At 37.4% G+C, this 17,717-nt stretch overlaps 2 protein-coding genes across 2 annotated transcripts; both read right to left on the minus strand.

The window, feature by feature from the left end:
• Positions 1–503: 503 nt before the first annotated feature.
• Positions 504–1,670, minus strand: LOC138356799 (uncharacterized). Its single transcript, XM_069313120.1, has one exon. The coding sequence runs from the start codon at positions 1,668–1,670 to the stop codon at positions 504–506; it is 1,167 nt and encodes a 388-aa protein (XP_069169221.1).
• A 411-nt stretch (positions 1,671–2,081) lies between these two features.
• Positions 2,082–14,207, minus strand: LOC138356800 (uncharacterized). The gene is made up of 7 exons (XM_069313121.1): positions 14,027–14,207; positions 8,396–8,448; positions 7,801–7,980; positions 6,690–6,717; positions 4,108–4,307; positions 3,415–3,949; positions 2,082–3,361 (listed from the first exon to the last, which is right to left on the minus strand). The coding sequence occupies exons 1-7, from the start codon at positions 14,205–14,207 to the stop codon at positions 2,082–2,084; spliced, it is 2,457 nt and encodes an 818-aa protein (XP_069169222.1).
• Between the last annotated feature and the right edge of the window lie 3,510 nt (positions 14,208–17,717).

The raw sequence follows: 17,717 nt of genomic DNA on the forward strand, positions 1-17,717 counted from the left end.
TTTATACGGACGTCCCCACTCAAAATAAAAGCCATCGCCCATTGTCAGGACAACTGCACTTCCACCTGCGCCAGTGGTGCGGTGTACGGAACCATCACTGTATAATGATTTGAGAGAGAGAATGCTCTGTGGACAGAGCATCAATATGGTTTAAGGCGTTAAGCTTTGCCTCAAGACGAGGCTTGGGCTGATCTCTGATTTGCTTCTTGGGTCGAAAGGGAGGGATTAAAGTTGGAAAGGGAGTAATCTCCCACGGTGCAGGAGAGTGTCCGTTGTGGTCTCTTTTGGTACAAATTATAAATATGATACGTTCTGAGTTCAGTTCCAGTTCTAGTTATTCATTTGGAACAATGTTGACCTTCAATAAAGAAATTCTTGAGGGTTTTAGTGCAAGGGTTAAGATGAATTAGCCTAAGAAATCTTTACCAATTTGATAGCTAATTTCAGTAACACGATCAACAACGAACTTAGCGTTGTCGATCGTGTTACTGAAATTAACTGTCTCACCATGAGGCTTTCTTGACTGACGATTTTTCTAGATGATAAATATCTAATATTGTAATATTCTTTAAAATTTTAGTATCGACGACACTCGCGACCTCAAACCCAACCGGAACTCTCCCAGGATCAAACACCACATCATCTGGATCAAACACCACACCCTCTGGATCAAACACCACATCTTCAGGATCAAACACCACATCCTCTGGATCAAACACCACATCTTCAGGATCAAACACCACATCCTCTGGATCAAACACCACATCCTCTGGATCAAACACCACATCCTCTGGATCAAACACCACATCTTCAGGATCAAACACCACATCTTCAGGATCAAACACCACACCCTCTGGATCAAACACCACATCATCTGGATCAAACACCACATCATCTGGATCAAATACCACACCCTCTGGATCAAACACCACATCTTCAGGATCAAACACCACATCCTCTGGATCAAACACCACATCTTCAGGATCAAACACCACATCTTCAGGATCAAACACCACATCTTCAGGATCAAACACCACATCTTCAGGATCAAACACCACACCCTCTGGATCAAACACCACATCATCTGGATCAAACATCACATCATCTGGATCAAGCACCACATCATCTGGATCAAACACCACATCTTCAGGATCAAACACCACATCCTCTGGATCAAACACCACATCTTCAGTATCAAACACCACATCTTCAGGATCAAACACCACATCATCTGGATCAAACACCACATCCTCTGGATCAAACATCACATCATCTGGATCAAACACCACATCTTCAGTATCAAACACCACATCTTCAGGATCAAACACCACATCATCTGGATCAAACACCACATCTTCAGGATCAAACACTGCTTCTTCAATATCAAGTACACTAACAGGATTAAGCTCGACTATTTCGGCATCAAGCACAACCTCAGGATCAAATACAACAACGACAGGATCAAATACAACAACGACAGGATCAAGTACAACAACGACAGGATCAAGTACAACAACGACAGGATCAAGTACAACAACGACAGGATCAAGTACAACAACCACAGGATCAAGTACAACAACGACAGGATCAAGTACAACAACGACAGGATCAAATACAATAACCACACAGTCCAGTACGACAACTACTGCAGCAAACTCAACAACAACCATAAATGCAACACTTGCTTCTCTCTATGTACAACTCAACCAACTGCTCTCTAACTTAAATACCACAATTAATACGATTACGCATCTGCGAACCATCCAGGCTCAAATTGCTAATATTTCAGCTGCAATTAACACACTACTTGGGAGACGGAAGAAGCGTAGTTCCCTAACTGACGTACAGGACATTCAAAGTGTGATCGACAACTGTACAGCAGCAATAAATCAGCATGACTTTGTTACTTTAGAAAGTCTTATCCCGCAAATAATTGCAGCGGTGAACACGTTAAATCAAATAAAGCAATCCATAGGGACCTCGACCGTCGATGCAACCCTTCAATCAGCTGTGCAATCAGCTTTTACCAGCGTCCACGCTGCCATCACCGCTGCAGAAGTGCTTGGAAATAATATAATAAATCAACTAAAGACATTAGAACAGGAGATCAGCTCACTGGGAGGAATCACAGTGCTTGTACAAACACTGCCGCCAACGCTGCCAACTGCTGGAGTCAGTACAACGACGACCTCAGCGATAACAGGTTCCTCAACGACCTCGAGCTCTACGACAGATTCATCAACGTCTACTTCGGGAGTATCTTCATCTGGAACAACATCTACAACCAGTTTAGGTCCAGGAACAACCCCGGTAACTTCCACTAGCTCAACCTCGTTGGGAACATCAACTAGTCCATCAGGTGCAGCAACCACTTCTACTACATCTTTAACAACATCAACTTCTGCTTCAGCAACATCTACTACTACTGGCTCAACAATATTTACTACTTCAACGACGTCTACCACTGGTTCAATGTCTACTACAACCTTAACAACTACTACAATATCAACTGCTATTACAACATCGACTGCTAGCACAATATCAACTACGAGTACATCAGCTACCAGCACCTCAACTACCAGCACATCAACTACCAGTACATCAACTACCAGCACATCACCTACCGATACATCAACTACCGATACATCAACTACCAGTACATCAATTACCAGCACACCGACTACCAGTACATCAACTACCAGCACATCGCCTACCGATACATCAACTACCAGTACATCAACTACCAGTACTTCAATTACCAGCACATCGACTACCGATACATCAACTACCAGCGCATCGACTACCGATACATCAACTACCAGCGCATCGACTACCGATACATCAACTACCAGCGCATCGACTACCGATACATCAACTACCAGCACATCGACTACCAGCACATCGACTACCGATACATTATCTACCAGCACATCGACTACCGACACATCAACTACCAGCACATCGACTACCGACACATCAACTACCACCACATCGACTACCGATACATCAACTACCAGTACTACATCAACTACCAGCGCATCGACTACCGATACATCAACTACCAGCGCATCGACTACCGATACATCAACTACCAGCACATCGACTACCGATACATCAACTACCAGCACATCGACTACCGATACATCAACTACCAGCGCATCGACTACCGATACATCAACTACCAGCACATCGACTACCGATATATCAACTACCAGCACATCGACTACCGATACATCAACTACCAGCACATCAACTACCGATACATCAACTACCAGCACATCGACTACCGACACATCAACTACCAGCACATAGACTTCCGATACATCAACTACCAGTACTACATCAACTACAGCCTGAGCTACTGGAAGATAATACAGACACACGAACAACAACAGCCATCAAGTGATTACAGGCGGGAGGACATATCAGCATCAGGCTCAACAACCTCGGGTGCAACAACAGCTATAACTACCATAGCAACAACAACCTCGGGTGCAACAACAGCTATAACTACCATAGCAACAACAACCTCGGTTACAACAACAGCTATAACTACCATAGCAACAACAACCTCGGGTACAACAACAGCTATAACTACCATAGCAACAACAACCTCGGGTACAACAACAGCTATAACTACCATAGCAACAACAACCTCGGGTGCAACAACAGCTATAACTACCATAGCAACAACAATCTCGGGTACAACAACAGCTATAACTACCATAGCAACAACAACCTCGGGTACAACAACAGCTATAACTACCATAGCAACAACAACCTCGGGTGCAACAACAGCTATAACTACCATAGCAACAACAATATCGGGTACAACAACAGCTATAACTACCATAGCAACAACAACCTCGGGTGCAACAACAGCTATAACTACCATGGCAACAACAACCTCGGGTGCAACAACAGCTATAACTACCATAGCAACAACAACCTTGGGTACAACAACAGCTATATAAATAACATAGAAACAACCCCAGTTACAACAGCTATAAATACCTTGGATACAACTATGTTTATAACTACCATTGCTACAACAGCTATAACTACCATGGGTATAACATTCTCGGGTACTACTATAATTATAACTACCATGGCTACAACAATAACTATAATTATCATGGCTACAACATCAGTTATAACTTGAATGGTTACAACAACCTCGAGCACAACAACTATAACTACAATGACTACAACAACCTCGTGTCCAACAACAAATATAACTTCCATGGATACATCGATCTCGGGTACAACACCAGCTATAACTATCATGACTACAACAGCCTCGGGAACTACAAGACATAACTTTCACTGCCATTTAAATTGAGCAACAATAATTAGAGCTATCGTTGCTACCAAGACCTCGGGAACAACAGTTATGATTACCACGCCTCCAACAACAGCTGTAACTACGAAAACATCTACAACCTTGAGCAGTACAATAGTCATAAATACTCTGGCAACAGTAACTTTAGTTACAATAACTGTTTTAAATACTGTGGCTTCAACAACCAGGTGGTCTGAGACACAGCTTGGTCTGATAATCCAGCACCTCGCGCTCATAATAACGGAGCGGCATGTTAATGGCAAAGTCAAGAGATCAACGGAAACAGTCGATTAAGCAGTATTGAAATGCTGTACAGATACTGAATCAATTCAATTCAATTTCTTTCATTTATTATGCACCCTATACCCATCCCGTGGGCGGTGGTGTAAAGGATTACAGAGGCACATAATCAGTTCAGGAACTGAACCCTCTAGTTCGTTTAGCTAAGTAAATAAAAATTTTTGACGCTAGTTACAAAATTATCAATGTTGTATACACATGTACACACCCTCATACATACATGTACATATATATATATATATATATATATATATATATATATATATATATATATATATATATATATATATATATATATATATATATATATATATATACGTATACACATATACATACACATACATATCTAATCACCCACACAATTACACACATCAATAATCTTTGTGTCACAAGTGACACAAAGAGGTGTCACAATTAAGTGACATTACAAGAGGCTCACAACAGTCACTATACGAGGCACTTTACATCTATAGTGAGTCACACAGTTACTAGTCTTGCTGCACACCCACCCAACTTTCAGATACTGAAAGCTTCCGTTCAAGTTTATTGTATGTTCAGCTGCTGAACAATGGCTTATCAAGCTGATTAGACAGACATAGTTATACTGTCATGTCAATTTTTAAGCTACCATGTTTTAGCAATACACATATTAACAAAAATACAAAAATAAACTAAGTTTAGAGCATAGTACAACTAAGCTTCAAATTGTTTCTTGAATATTAATAACGAAGAGATTGCTGAAAATTATATATTTGTCTTACCCTTTGCCCAGTGTTATTTATTAATGAAGGTAAATATATAAATGTATATTTACGTTGATACATAGCTATAGGACACAATATTCTGGCCTTGTGTTGGCCATTTGAGTGCTGCACTAAGCATTAACAAAATTGTTACAAAGTAAAGTTGACAGTACAAGCTTGTGTTTAATTATCCCGAATGTTTGTACTCATGTATATGTGCTCGCGCAAACTACAGTTTCTGGGCCTCCTCTTTTTAGCGAAGTATGCGCCTTTCATGCTGCACGCAGGTTGGCGTTCCATCCCCGACCGTCCAATTTTTTTTTTTTTTTTGTTTTTTTTTTTTTTTTACATGCAAAGCATGCAAATTAAATACAATAAAAACAACACAGAAAACAGAACAGAACAAATTAAAACAATAGACCACCGGCCAGAAGGGCTCACAGCACAGCACAACAAAACACAAACACGATAAATGCATAGAAAAATACTGCATACATCAAGGCACAAAACATAATACAATGGCAAACAAGCAAGCACAGTAACATCACAAAACAAAACCTTCATAAAATAAAACATACATCAAGAGGCATAACAGGAAACACAACAGGACAATCACAATACATTCCAAACAAAACATAAAGAACAAACACGTACAACAGGTAAAGCAATATGAAAACACCAGTGCAAACGTACAGCACAGAAACAATACAGGAATAAAAACACTCACGCCAAACCATCCACCCCGCAACAAACAAAGGGCGAGGCCAAAATAAACAATAATAATAAACAAGCAAACCACGCAAACCAGAAAACAAACAGGTACAAACACAACAATATACATGCACTGGCCTGAAGGACCGAGAATAAAACACAACATAAAGTATATCAAGAAACATAACAAGACACTTCGCACAGCACCCAACAAGCCAAGAATACAAACAAAAACAACAACTACAGTAACATGAAATCAGTGTACATATTTGCCCGGGAACATATCCAGTGGAAACCGCACATTGAACGCCTCCCAAAGCAGCCACGTTGTCCAGGAGGCGTGACCTAACACCGGCTGCGTGACCAATCTGAGTAAAGGTAACATTGTTGATCTTATCGTTTGTATACATGTTCACCAGGAGGTTAACCCACTTTTCAGGGCACCTGGTTTATTGATAATTTAATATTATTTTTTTTATCAAGAACTCCCTCCTACCTCGGCAAATATCGTTTCCAAATATTGAGAGGCAGGCACTGACCTTGATCCCATTACCTGACAATAAATTATCCATTCTACCTACTATGTCACTCACTTTTTGTCAGGATATTGTGGGAACCGACCTGTGAGATTTATATTTATTTAATTTATATAAATTTATATTTACGTTAATTTATATACTTCGATAGCAATTTATATGATGTTAAGTGGACTGTATTTCTGCAATAATCTCAATCTCACAAATCGATCCTCTACACATTAGGGGGGTTTATATTAATTAAATTTATATATATGCAGCCAATCAAACTACAGTATTAGACTACATACATTGAAGAGGTTCCTTATCTTATTTGTACAGCAGGTATAACCAGGATGTAGACACCACATTTTCCCTCTTTGAGGTAGCTTCCATCACCCTGGTAACTAATGTACAAAGCATGCTTCCTCGTCTTGACCTGTCAAAAGGGCGCTAGCTGTGAAGCCAGGTTCTATATATGACAAGCTATATCAGAGAAAACACTATACATGGAACATGAAGACCTGGCTTAATTACCTTTAGTTTGAGGCTCTAACCGGCTAACCCTACCCAATGACATTAATGGCCACTAATGATAGATAATGGGTTTCGGAAAGAACACTTAACTTGATTTGATGACAGCGTGTTGGAGATGGTACACCTTTGGTTTCCATAACACTACGTCCAAGTAAAATTAACAAGAGCCGAATTTGCTCCCGTGTGAGCCTCTGGTCTAGTCTCAACAATGGCAATGTCTAACACTCCATACTATTGACGCTACTGGCCGACATTGTCCAGATATGATAGGAGCCGAATTTGCTTCACACGTCTCGGAGGTGACACACAATGGCTGCCCCTCCTTCCTCACTGACGCCTGGCTTACATTGTCCAGATGACGGAAAGTGATAGAAGGGTCACATTTACTCTACTTTAATATTGATAATTAAGTTAATTTATATGAGATGTTTTTATGATGGTAAATCCCAAAGACTAATGTATTTAAGAATAATTCCCACCATAATAGGTGGTGAATTATAATAGTGTGTGGTGATGATATCCCGTTTTCTTTAGACGGTAATTCCACTACAAGTTACGTTTTCTATGGGTAACTTGTTGGTAATACAGCAGCAATTATTATCTGTCTGTATGATATATTAAATGGTGTCGGATTTTCCGACAGATATCATACCTTAATTATATTTCTTAAATCCCTGGAAAAGAAGGCCTTATTCATATAACGCACTAAAGAATACTCAACAACTAAAATTCTACTTTCTTTGTTGCCAAATTCAACTTTCTCACCATCTAAGTCCCGACGCAAATTTAGCTGCTGCAGAAGAGAGAAACGGTTGGATGTTTCCGCTGTAGACTATGTCATGTAAATTAAAAGACTACGGAGAAGTCTTGGAGTTAACACTCCGGCAAGATAATACTGGAAAACAAACTAAAAAGCATTCACTGAACACTACCATCCACTACCGCTATTATAAGAGCTGACATCACCATTCTTTTATGCACACCTATGGCTGTGCTCATTCTTATTTGTTTTTACTAAATAGGTTTGCTATTGCCACAGCCACTTTCCTTCCTGTGCTGACTCTTCTCTCAACTTTGTTTGAACAAGTAATTGTTTTAGCACTCACATGCTCCAGGTATGAACTATCTTGACCATTTCCATCATTTAAATATTTACAAATATTTCACATATAGTGATGCCTTTTCTCTCCGCTCTCATAACATTACTTCTGTCCATAATCACCTTTTAACATTCTTATCTCACAAACCTCAATACAACGTTCAAGTAGTCTGCATTGCTCGTTATCACTCTTTGCTATCTCTGAAATAATAATAAAAGTTATTAATTATATATCAAAATGGCTATCTTTTGATAATTACAAACTTTACTCTTTTTCTGAAAGAATGTTATTCTTCTTATATCAAACACCCAAACATGCTCCCAACACCCAAATATTAGGTATATATATACGCTTGATTTATACCTTTATCTCAACCTGTTCTCTATAATCTTGACGTCATCGCATTTTGACATCAAAATTCCCAACGGACAATACATGGTGTAATATATATCATAGCGGCTCGCTAACATTCAAGTTTGTTTTTTATGCGTGGGTCTTAGGTTACGCTAGATTATACTAGGTTCGGGAAATTTAGTACATCATTTTCTGTCCGTTGTGACCATTCGGGAGGACTATGTTCCCTATCTAGCAACATTTTCGTGACCCCTCTCATGACCTCGGTCACATATGTACTGGATAACTCTGGTGACATTACACGACCCAGATATTCACATGCGTTATATCCACCAAGTCACATCATTACAACATTAATTATATGTGCATTCATTGAATAAATTAATGAAGATTTTTCATATATACTTAAATACCAGGAATTACCTTTTAAATTGCCGTTTCGTCTAACCTCTCTTAAAAATAAGGTTGTCAAATCAATAATATATGTTTCCAAAAGTCAATAAGTTTCTTATATATAAATTATGTACTAATTAGCAATAACAAATCATTAGTTAATGTAGGTTTTCACAAAACTTACCAGTTAACAACTAAAAGATCACAATCAAAATGAGAATACTGTTAATGTAGTAAACCATTGTAGTAAAGTCATTGATGTCACCAACACAAGTAATCACAGGGCAAAACAAACAGCGGGGAAAGAAAACCCTGTTGAGCTTGACTCTAGTCTCATTGAAAAATTTATAAAGCAAGAATAATAACAAAAACACATGATTTAGTTATGTATAACTATCCACATAGGAGAGAAAAACGAAAGCGCTAGGATTCATTTCATCTCCTATGTGAAACCTTACGCTAATTAAGAAAACTTTGAGAAAGATATAGTGCAGAATACAACCTCACATTCAATCCTGATAAATGTCTGTACTTTTTTCAACTGAACTCTTTTTATCCCGATTTTAAACTAAAATTTATTGGCATAGTCTAATAAAGTATTCTGAAAAGCATCTTGGCCATATTATATCCACAAATGGGCCACATTTTCTATTTATATATCTTGCGAATCTTGAAGGAGAACTGGAAAATAGGCATGAAAACGATAAAGTGCTTCATTAAAATTCGTATCAATGAAGGAATTGTAAAGCAGCTGCTGTGTTCTTGTGCACAAAATTGTAGAGCAACTGATGTATTCTTTTCCACACATTATAATTTCAGCAAATCGATATTAAATTCTGAAAATTAATTAAAAAGTAATATGTAGTTTATTAAATAAATATACAAACTTAAGGGAGAACAGTTCCTATTTTCACGTACTCATCTACGCACTAGGTGAGTATATGTATTTTTAGCTCCACGGTTATTAAAGGTCAGGAATACTCAATTAATTATTCAAATTGGCCTTTCAAGCCGTTTTAACTAAAACATATATAACACAGGAGACTAAAGCATCTTCACATGTATATTTAGTACGTGTTTCAAATATGTGGTAATGTACGTTGACGTTCTGATCACCCTGAAACTGACCTGTCGATAAGAAGCACTGTTTTTACCTAACCTTCTTCGGTACTGATCATTGACTAACAGAACACGAAAAAATATATTTCGTATTTTAAAGTTTTGAGAAAAATTATTTAATTTTAACGCTTCCAAGGAAAAAAGTTAACATGATAGAATGTATTGTTAATTTCTACGTGAAGTTGAGGAGCTGTTGGTTAATAAATAAAATCTATTCAGTCTAACAGTATGTTAACATGGAAAGTAAGTGTTAAGTCAAAATAGTAATATAAACGATTTTATACTAAATGAGGCTGTACTTGAACATTCGATATACATCGTATAAACTGAATGTTTTTTTTTAAATTTAAAGCATTGCTAATGTACATTTTCTGTTAAAATGTGTAGTCTGTTTTTATAGGTTAGCTCATATGGAATAGATTACGAAAATTACTTATATATAGTAAACGCATATAAATTGAACGATATTTACATCGTAACAACGGGCTGAATAAACAATTAGGGCCCTAACCGATGGGAGTACTATGTGTTCCGTCTGCGTCACAGAACACAACACCTGTTAATCAAAGCCACTAATCTGCATATGAATGATCTGATCCAGTATAAAAGATCTTCCCACAGTACCTACAGTGTCAGTGCATCTCGTCGTTGGCCAGCCATTGAACGTTCTGGAACTGCGTTCCCAGCCTCAATTGCTGCCATTCACCGGAGAGACTGAGCTCCCAACCCCTGTTGTTGCCATTTGTCGGTGGGACTTGACCACTTAGCTACACGCCAGTGTACTCCTGCACAGCAGAGTCAAGAGTTGCATCACACCTGCAGTATCAGCTGCACATTTCCAACATGAAAAGCATAATTTTATCTGCTTTAGTCTTCTGTATTTTCCTTCTGGTGCAGGTATGTATGATCTCGTACGTGTAACCCACATTAAATGCAATATTATGTTATGAAGAGTACTGTCGGTATGAACCTCACAGGCCGGTGTATTGGGCAGTAGTGATAAAAGAAGAATAGGGGAAGATAAACAAAGAACAATTATGAGTAATATTCATAGTTAATTAAACAAGATGATGCCTGTATTTTGAATGAATTGGAGTTAATTGCTGGAGAGTCATATGACAAACACTTCAAAACGCATCAGCAATGTTTAGAGTTTAGTACTTACAAATGCCACTACCTTTAATAAAAGTAGTAGGTACAAATATGAGAAAATATCCTAAATCTAAAGCTTGAAAAGTTCAAAAGCTGAAATAAAGTACAGGAACTTGCGGAACAGCCAGTTCTCTTGATTTGCTACAACGCACAAAATACAAAGTACTAACCTAACCAGAAATGCACAAACCCAAGCCAGTCTTCTAAGGTAACGTATTCTAATGATACACATTACACGAGAGACCGGGTTGAGCTAAGACCGTCTATAGCAGCGGTCCTGTCGCGACACAAGGACAATTCACTCCCCCTGAGATAACCTCTGGTGAACCAGGTATGCTCTGTTAATAACATACCTAAATCACCAGAGGTTATCTTAGAAGAAATTCAGACCTGGTGTTTAAGGTGTGTGGCAGGTTCTGAGCACACAATTGCCTTAAGCGTTGCAACGCTCACACATGTAATATGACCAATTATTATTTGTGATAGTAGCAGCTAAGTATATATTTATATATATATATATATATATATATATATATATATATATATATATATATATATATATATATATATATATAATATATATTTAAATATATATAATATATATATATATATATATATATATATATATATATATATATATATATATATATAATATATATTTAAATATATATAATATATATATATATATATATATATATATATATATATATATATATATATATATATATATATATATATATATAATATATATATATATAATATATATATATATATATATATATATATATATATATATATATATATATATATATATGTCGTACCTAGTAGCCAGAACTCACTTCTCAGCCTACTATTCAAGGCCCGATTTGCCTAATAAGCCAAGTTTTCCTGAATTAATATATTTACTATAATTTTTTTCTTATGAAATGATAAAGCAACCCTTTTCTCTATGTATGAGGTCAATTTTTTTTTATTGGAGTTAAAATTAACGTAGATATATGACCGAACCTAACCAACCCTACCTGACCTAACCTAACCTATATTTATAGGTAAGGTTAGGTTAGGTAGCCAAAAAAGCTAGCTTAGGTTAGGTTAGGTAGGTTAGGTAGACGAAAAAACATTAATTCATGAAAACTTGGCTTATTAGGCAAATCGGGCCTTGAATAGTAGGCTGAGAAGTGCGTTCTGGCTATTAGGTACGACATATATATATATATATATATATATATATATATATATATATATATATATATGTATATGTCGTACCTAATAGCCAGAACGCCCTTCTCATCCTACTATTCAAGGCCCGATTTGCCTAATAAGCCAAGTTTTCATGAATTAATGTTTTTTCGTCTACCTAACCTACCTAACCTAACCTAACCTAGCTTTTTTTGGCTACCTAACCTAACCTTACCTATAAATATAGGTTAGGTAGGGTTGGTTAGGTTCGGGCACATATCTACGTTAATTTTAACTCCAATAAAAAAAAATTGACCTCATACATAGAGAAAAGGGTTGCTTTATCATTTCATAAGAAAAAAATTATAGTAAATATATTAATTCAGGAAAACTTGGCTTATTAGGCAAATCGGGCCTTGAATAGTAGGCTGAGAAGTGAGTTCTGGCTACTAGGTACGACATATATATATATATATATATATATATATATATATATATATATATATATATATATATATAAAAGAAGGGGTACCACCTCTGGTGCAATTGTAGGCACCCGTAGCCTCGGAGAAGAAAATAAAGAGTACTCAGAGAAGACCTTGTTGATCCTCACTGAACACTTTGATATTTTCTTCTCCTACCACCCCTATTCTTTTGGTATGTGTGTATATATCTAATTTTATTTGAAAATGTCATTACACAAACAAAAGTTACAACATTGGTTACATGCAGGGTTAGTTAGTTTAGTTCATTTATTATGCACCTCATACCCATCTTGTGGGCGGTAGTGGAAAAGGTTACAGAGGCACATAATGGGCTCAGGGATTGAACCCCACAATTCATTTAGCTAAGCAAGTTACAATCTTGATGAGCTAGTTACAAAATTCAATATAAGTCATCACATCAACAATGGGTTCGAGATCGACCTCAAGTACAGGTTCTAAATTAAGCAACTGACATATGTGGAGAGCTAGTGTCAAAATTTATATGTTTGTCCTGCACACCGCCCCCATCCAGTGGGCAGCGGTGGATAGGTTACAATCACTTAGTTACTACCTACAGTTAGCAAACTGGGGATATTTGGCTAAAATTTCTGGTAGCAGATCATTTTGAATGAAATATTGACACATCGCTGGAACATTGGTTATAGAGTTGTCTCTAAATTCACGTATCTTTTCGCACTCCATCACATAGTGACGGAGGGTGTGCGAATAATTTTGTTGACACAGTTTACATTTGGTCAGGTCTACATCAGCAGATAATGAGAATTCCCAGAGATACTTGTAACCGAGTCTAAGCCGAGCAGTAGTAACATCTCAAGGCTATTTGTCACAGGTTATATAGCTCCTCCAGCTCCTCAGATGGCGGGCAGGAACCATGGATGCAGTGAGCATTTCCTCTCTGGATCGCCACACTAAGGCGCTGAAAGAGAAACCTGGCAGCTCTAGGGTATCTAGTTGTTTCAATTAGCTTGGACCCCAACTCCTTAAAAAAAACTAGCAGCACTTTTACCCCAGGCACCAAGTGTCTCTGAGGCAATGGGGACAAAATTGTAGTGGTGCTCAAGGTCTCTGTATTTACGTGACTTGGCTGCTTCCCGGTGATTGGCAGCACCTCCTGCTTGTGTAGCACTGAAGTCAACATAGGTGTTGACTTCAGTTGAGACGCAAGTGCAGTCCCACACCAACTGTCTACCATTCTTCCAGGGGTTCACCGTGATTCCGTCTGGGCGACTGACAGGCTCATCAGAGTTGCGGGACATTAGGTAACGGGGCTCTCTCTCTGCTGGACAACCGGCGGTGGTAAGGCTTCAATTAATAAGGTCGTGAACCTCGCCGTGTCTTGCATGCCATCCTCCTGTCCTTTAGCAGAGAAGGCCATGCTGTCTGTACCTGTCGGCCTCTGCCTCGCCGCAAATACATCTGTATTCGGTGTGAATTGGGGCAGCGAGGCGGAGAGCCACGCAAATTGGAAGGGCTGCGGTGTGAGACGGGTGCCGGTTGCTGATATTGGGGTTGCTAATAGGAAGTCACCTGCATGGGGCGCTGCTACAGCTCTAAGTCAGGCAGTGTCATGTGGTGTTGTCGCAGCTTCTAGCAAAGTCGCAGCTTCTTGGTCGGCAATGGGGCGATCCCAGCTGGATTGCTTATGGGCTTCAGAAGGCGGTGGTTGGAGGTGCTGGTCCTGCGAGATAGACCCATTTGGTTGAGCAGTTTGTGAGCCATTTATCATGTACCCCTGCCTGTTGAACTAGGTGTTCAGGTAGGATTTCCTTCACCAAGTTGTCAGACCCCACTGAAGAGGACAGGAACGCTGGTACAACAATTTGTGTTGCTGTGCGCATGCCAAGGCCCCCGAGTCTGACAGGAAGGGAGACCTGTTTCCACTGTGAGTCGCTGAGGGAAATGTTGAGGGCTTTTTCTAGCGTTGATTTCAGCAAGCTGTTGTACTCTTCTAATTTAATATTGTTGAAAGATGGCGAACGTCTTAGAAAGTAGGTCATCCTGGGGAGAGACAAGCATCTGGTGATGAGGTAAAGTGCATCATGAGCATCGATGTCATCAATCCTCTCGTTCATCCTCTTCAGGTCAGTGATCTTCTTACCAAGGACCCCGTCGATGGCATTCCTTCCAAGAGGAGCACCTAGGAGTGTGCTGTCCTCAGGGTTGGTTGTATGAATGTCAGGCAAAACAACCTTTATTTTCTCTATTATGTGCTGGTTGGTGGAGGTTATTTCACACTTGGAAGAGTTCAGGGTGAGGCCTAGGCTTGCTCCTTGCTCCTGAATTATTCTTATGTCGTCCAAGAGTGAGGCTGGGGAGCCGGCTAGAGTACCATCGTCCAAAAACCAAATATTGAGCTCACTGGACAGGTTATCGGTGACTTCCTTGATGACTAGGCAGAAAAGAAAAGAAAAGGAGCAAGGGGGGGGGGGGTCACCCAGTTTGACACCTTCTTGTGATTCACTTTCATGTTCCCCGAATAGCAGAGTTAGATTCTTGCTGTAGCATGAGTTTACAAACGGGTAGAGGGAAGGAAAAAGGCGATGAACCGCACTGAGTACTGCATCCCTTCTAACCAGATTGAAAGCATTTTTGAAGTCCAGTTTTATCAGGGCTTTTTCATCCGTAATGTCGGCAATGTAGGCCATATATATATTTATATATATATATATTGATAATATCTTGTAAATATTGCCTGCAAATATAAGTTCAGACGAATTTGTAGCTAAACGTGATGACCAAGTCATCTCTATAAGTTACTATCTAGATTGAAATTGACAAATGTTTGCCATTCTCAGATATTCTTATTCATAGGGAAGATTTTTCACTAAAATTCAGTATTTACAGAAAGCCTACGAATAATTTATGTTATGTTCATTATTTCTCAGGGCATAGATACAATGTGAAACAATCTATTTTTCCTCTATCTAAGAGCTCTTCGTGTTGTTACTCCAAAAATTTTGGATGAAGAGTTCAAGAGTATTGATTCTATTGATCTCAAGCTTTGTTATCCACCGAGTTTTTTCGAAGTTTGCCATAACAAAGAACGTCATACATATTATAATGTTATATGCAGTGAGAAAATTCACCCAAAAAAATGTATTATGTTTACTATATTTTTCTAGGTTCGAAAATATTGTCAAGGCTTTGAAACTTTTTTATATACATGTATAGTTTAATTACGAAAATACTGTTGGAAAATTATTAGTTAGAAATAGCCCTCGTAATGATAATTGCGTCATTTACAAAACACCCTGTAAAACTGTAATAGGTTCTATGTAGGGGGAACATCTAAAGATTTAAAATTTTGAATTTTGTCACATATACACTCTGTAAGACATGGCCAATTATATAATGCTTTGTTTGTTCATATGTCAGAAAGTTCTCAGCAAATTTATTGGGAGAAGGCTTCTTCAGTAACGAATTGTAAAATCATTTTCAATTGGAACATAATTGATTCTGCTTTAATACATATCACAAAATCATATAATTTGAACATTAGCAGTGGTTGTATAATTTAGATGCATTTTTGATTAATTAGTTAAAGGGCGATTTGAGTAGGATCACTGATACACATTTTTCTCACTAATACCTTATTAATATTCCTTCATCTCATTAATGACATTGTACTTCACCTCACGTCTTTTCCCCATATATATAAATCTATGTAAGTCCATTCCTCTGAAGATTTTTTATCAAATACAAAAGTACTTAAGGAAATTCCTGTCTCAATTCTTCCTCCGTGGAAGGATTGATATATATATATATATATATATATATATATATATATATATATATATATATATATATATATATATATATATATATATATATATATATATATATATATATATATATATATATATATATATATATATATATATATATATATATATATATATACATATATATATATTTGGTTTATCTTTTGATATATTTGAGAGATTAAGCTTATGAAAAAACATAATAAGCACATACATTCAGACACAATGAAATAATTCATATATATATATATATATATATATATATATATATATATATATATATATATATATATATATATATATATATAATATATATATATATATATATATATATATATATATATATTATTAAATATGACCGAAAAAGTAAGATTAATAATTCTAACACGAATTTTCTCAATCTTTCGTACATTTCTTTTCACTGTTGGAGGTAAATCAAAAATCAATTCTCCAAAATTCATTTTTATTTCTAGTCTGACGCGACACGAGCGCGTTTCGTAAAACTTATTACATTTTCAAAGACTTTAGTTCACAAATACACAACTGAATAGAACTTACGCATCTCCGATTTTATATCTACATTTGAGTGAGGTGGAAGGGGTGATGTGGCATTAACACAAGACAGAACAAGATGTGGCATTAATAGGGTAATAATTTCATCAACACAAGACAGAACAAGAGGTGGTATTAATAGGGTATTAATTTCATCAACACAAGACAGAACACGAAACAATGGATATTGAATAGAAGTGTTTGTAGAAAGCCTATTGGTCCATATTTCTTGATGCTTCTATATTGGAGCGGAGTCTTGAGGGGGGTAGAATATTGTTGTGGCCACATCCTATTAATGCCACATCTTGTTCTGTCTTGTGTTAATGCCACATCACCCCTTCCACCTCACTCAAATGTAGATATAAAATCGGAGATGCGTAAGTTCTATTCAGTTGTGTATATGTGAACTAAAGTCTTTGAAAATGTAATAAGTTTTACGAAACGCGCTCGTGT

Source organism: Procambarus clarkii, chromosome 74 (genome assembly GCF_040958095.1).
Source record: "Procambarus clarkii isolate CNS0578487 chromosome 74, FALCON_Pclarkii_2.0, whole genome shotgun sequence".
Lineage (NCBI taxonomy): Eukaryota > Metazoa > Arthropoda > Malacostraca > Decapoda > Cambaridae > Procambarus > Procambarus clarkii.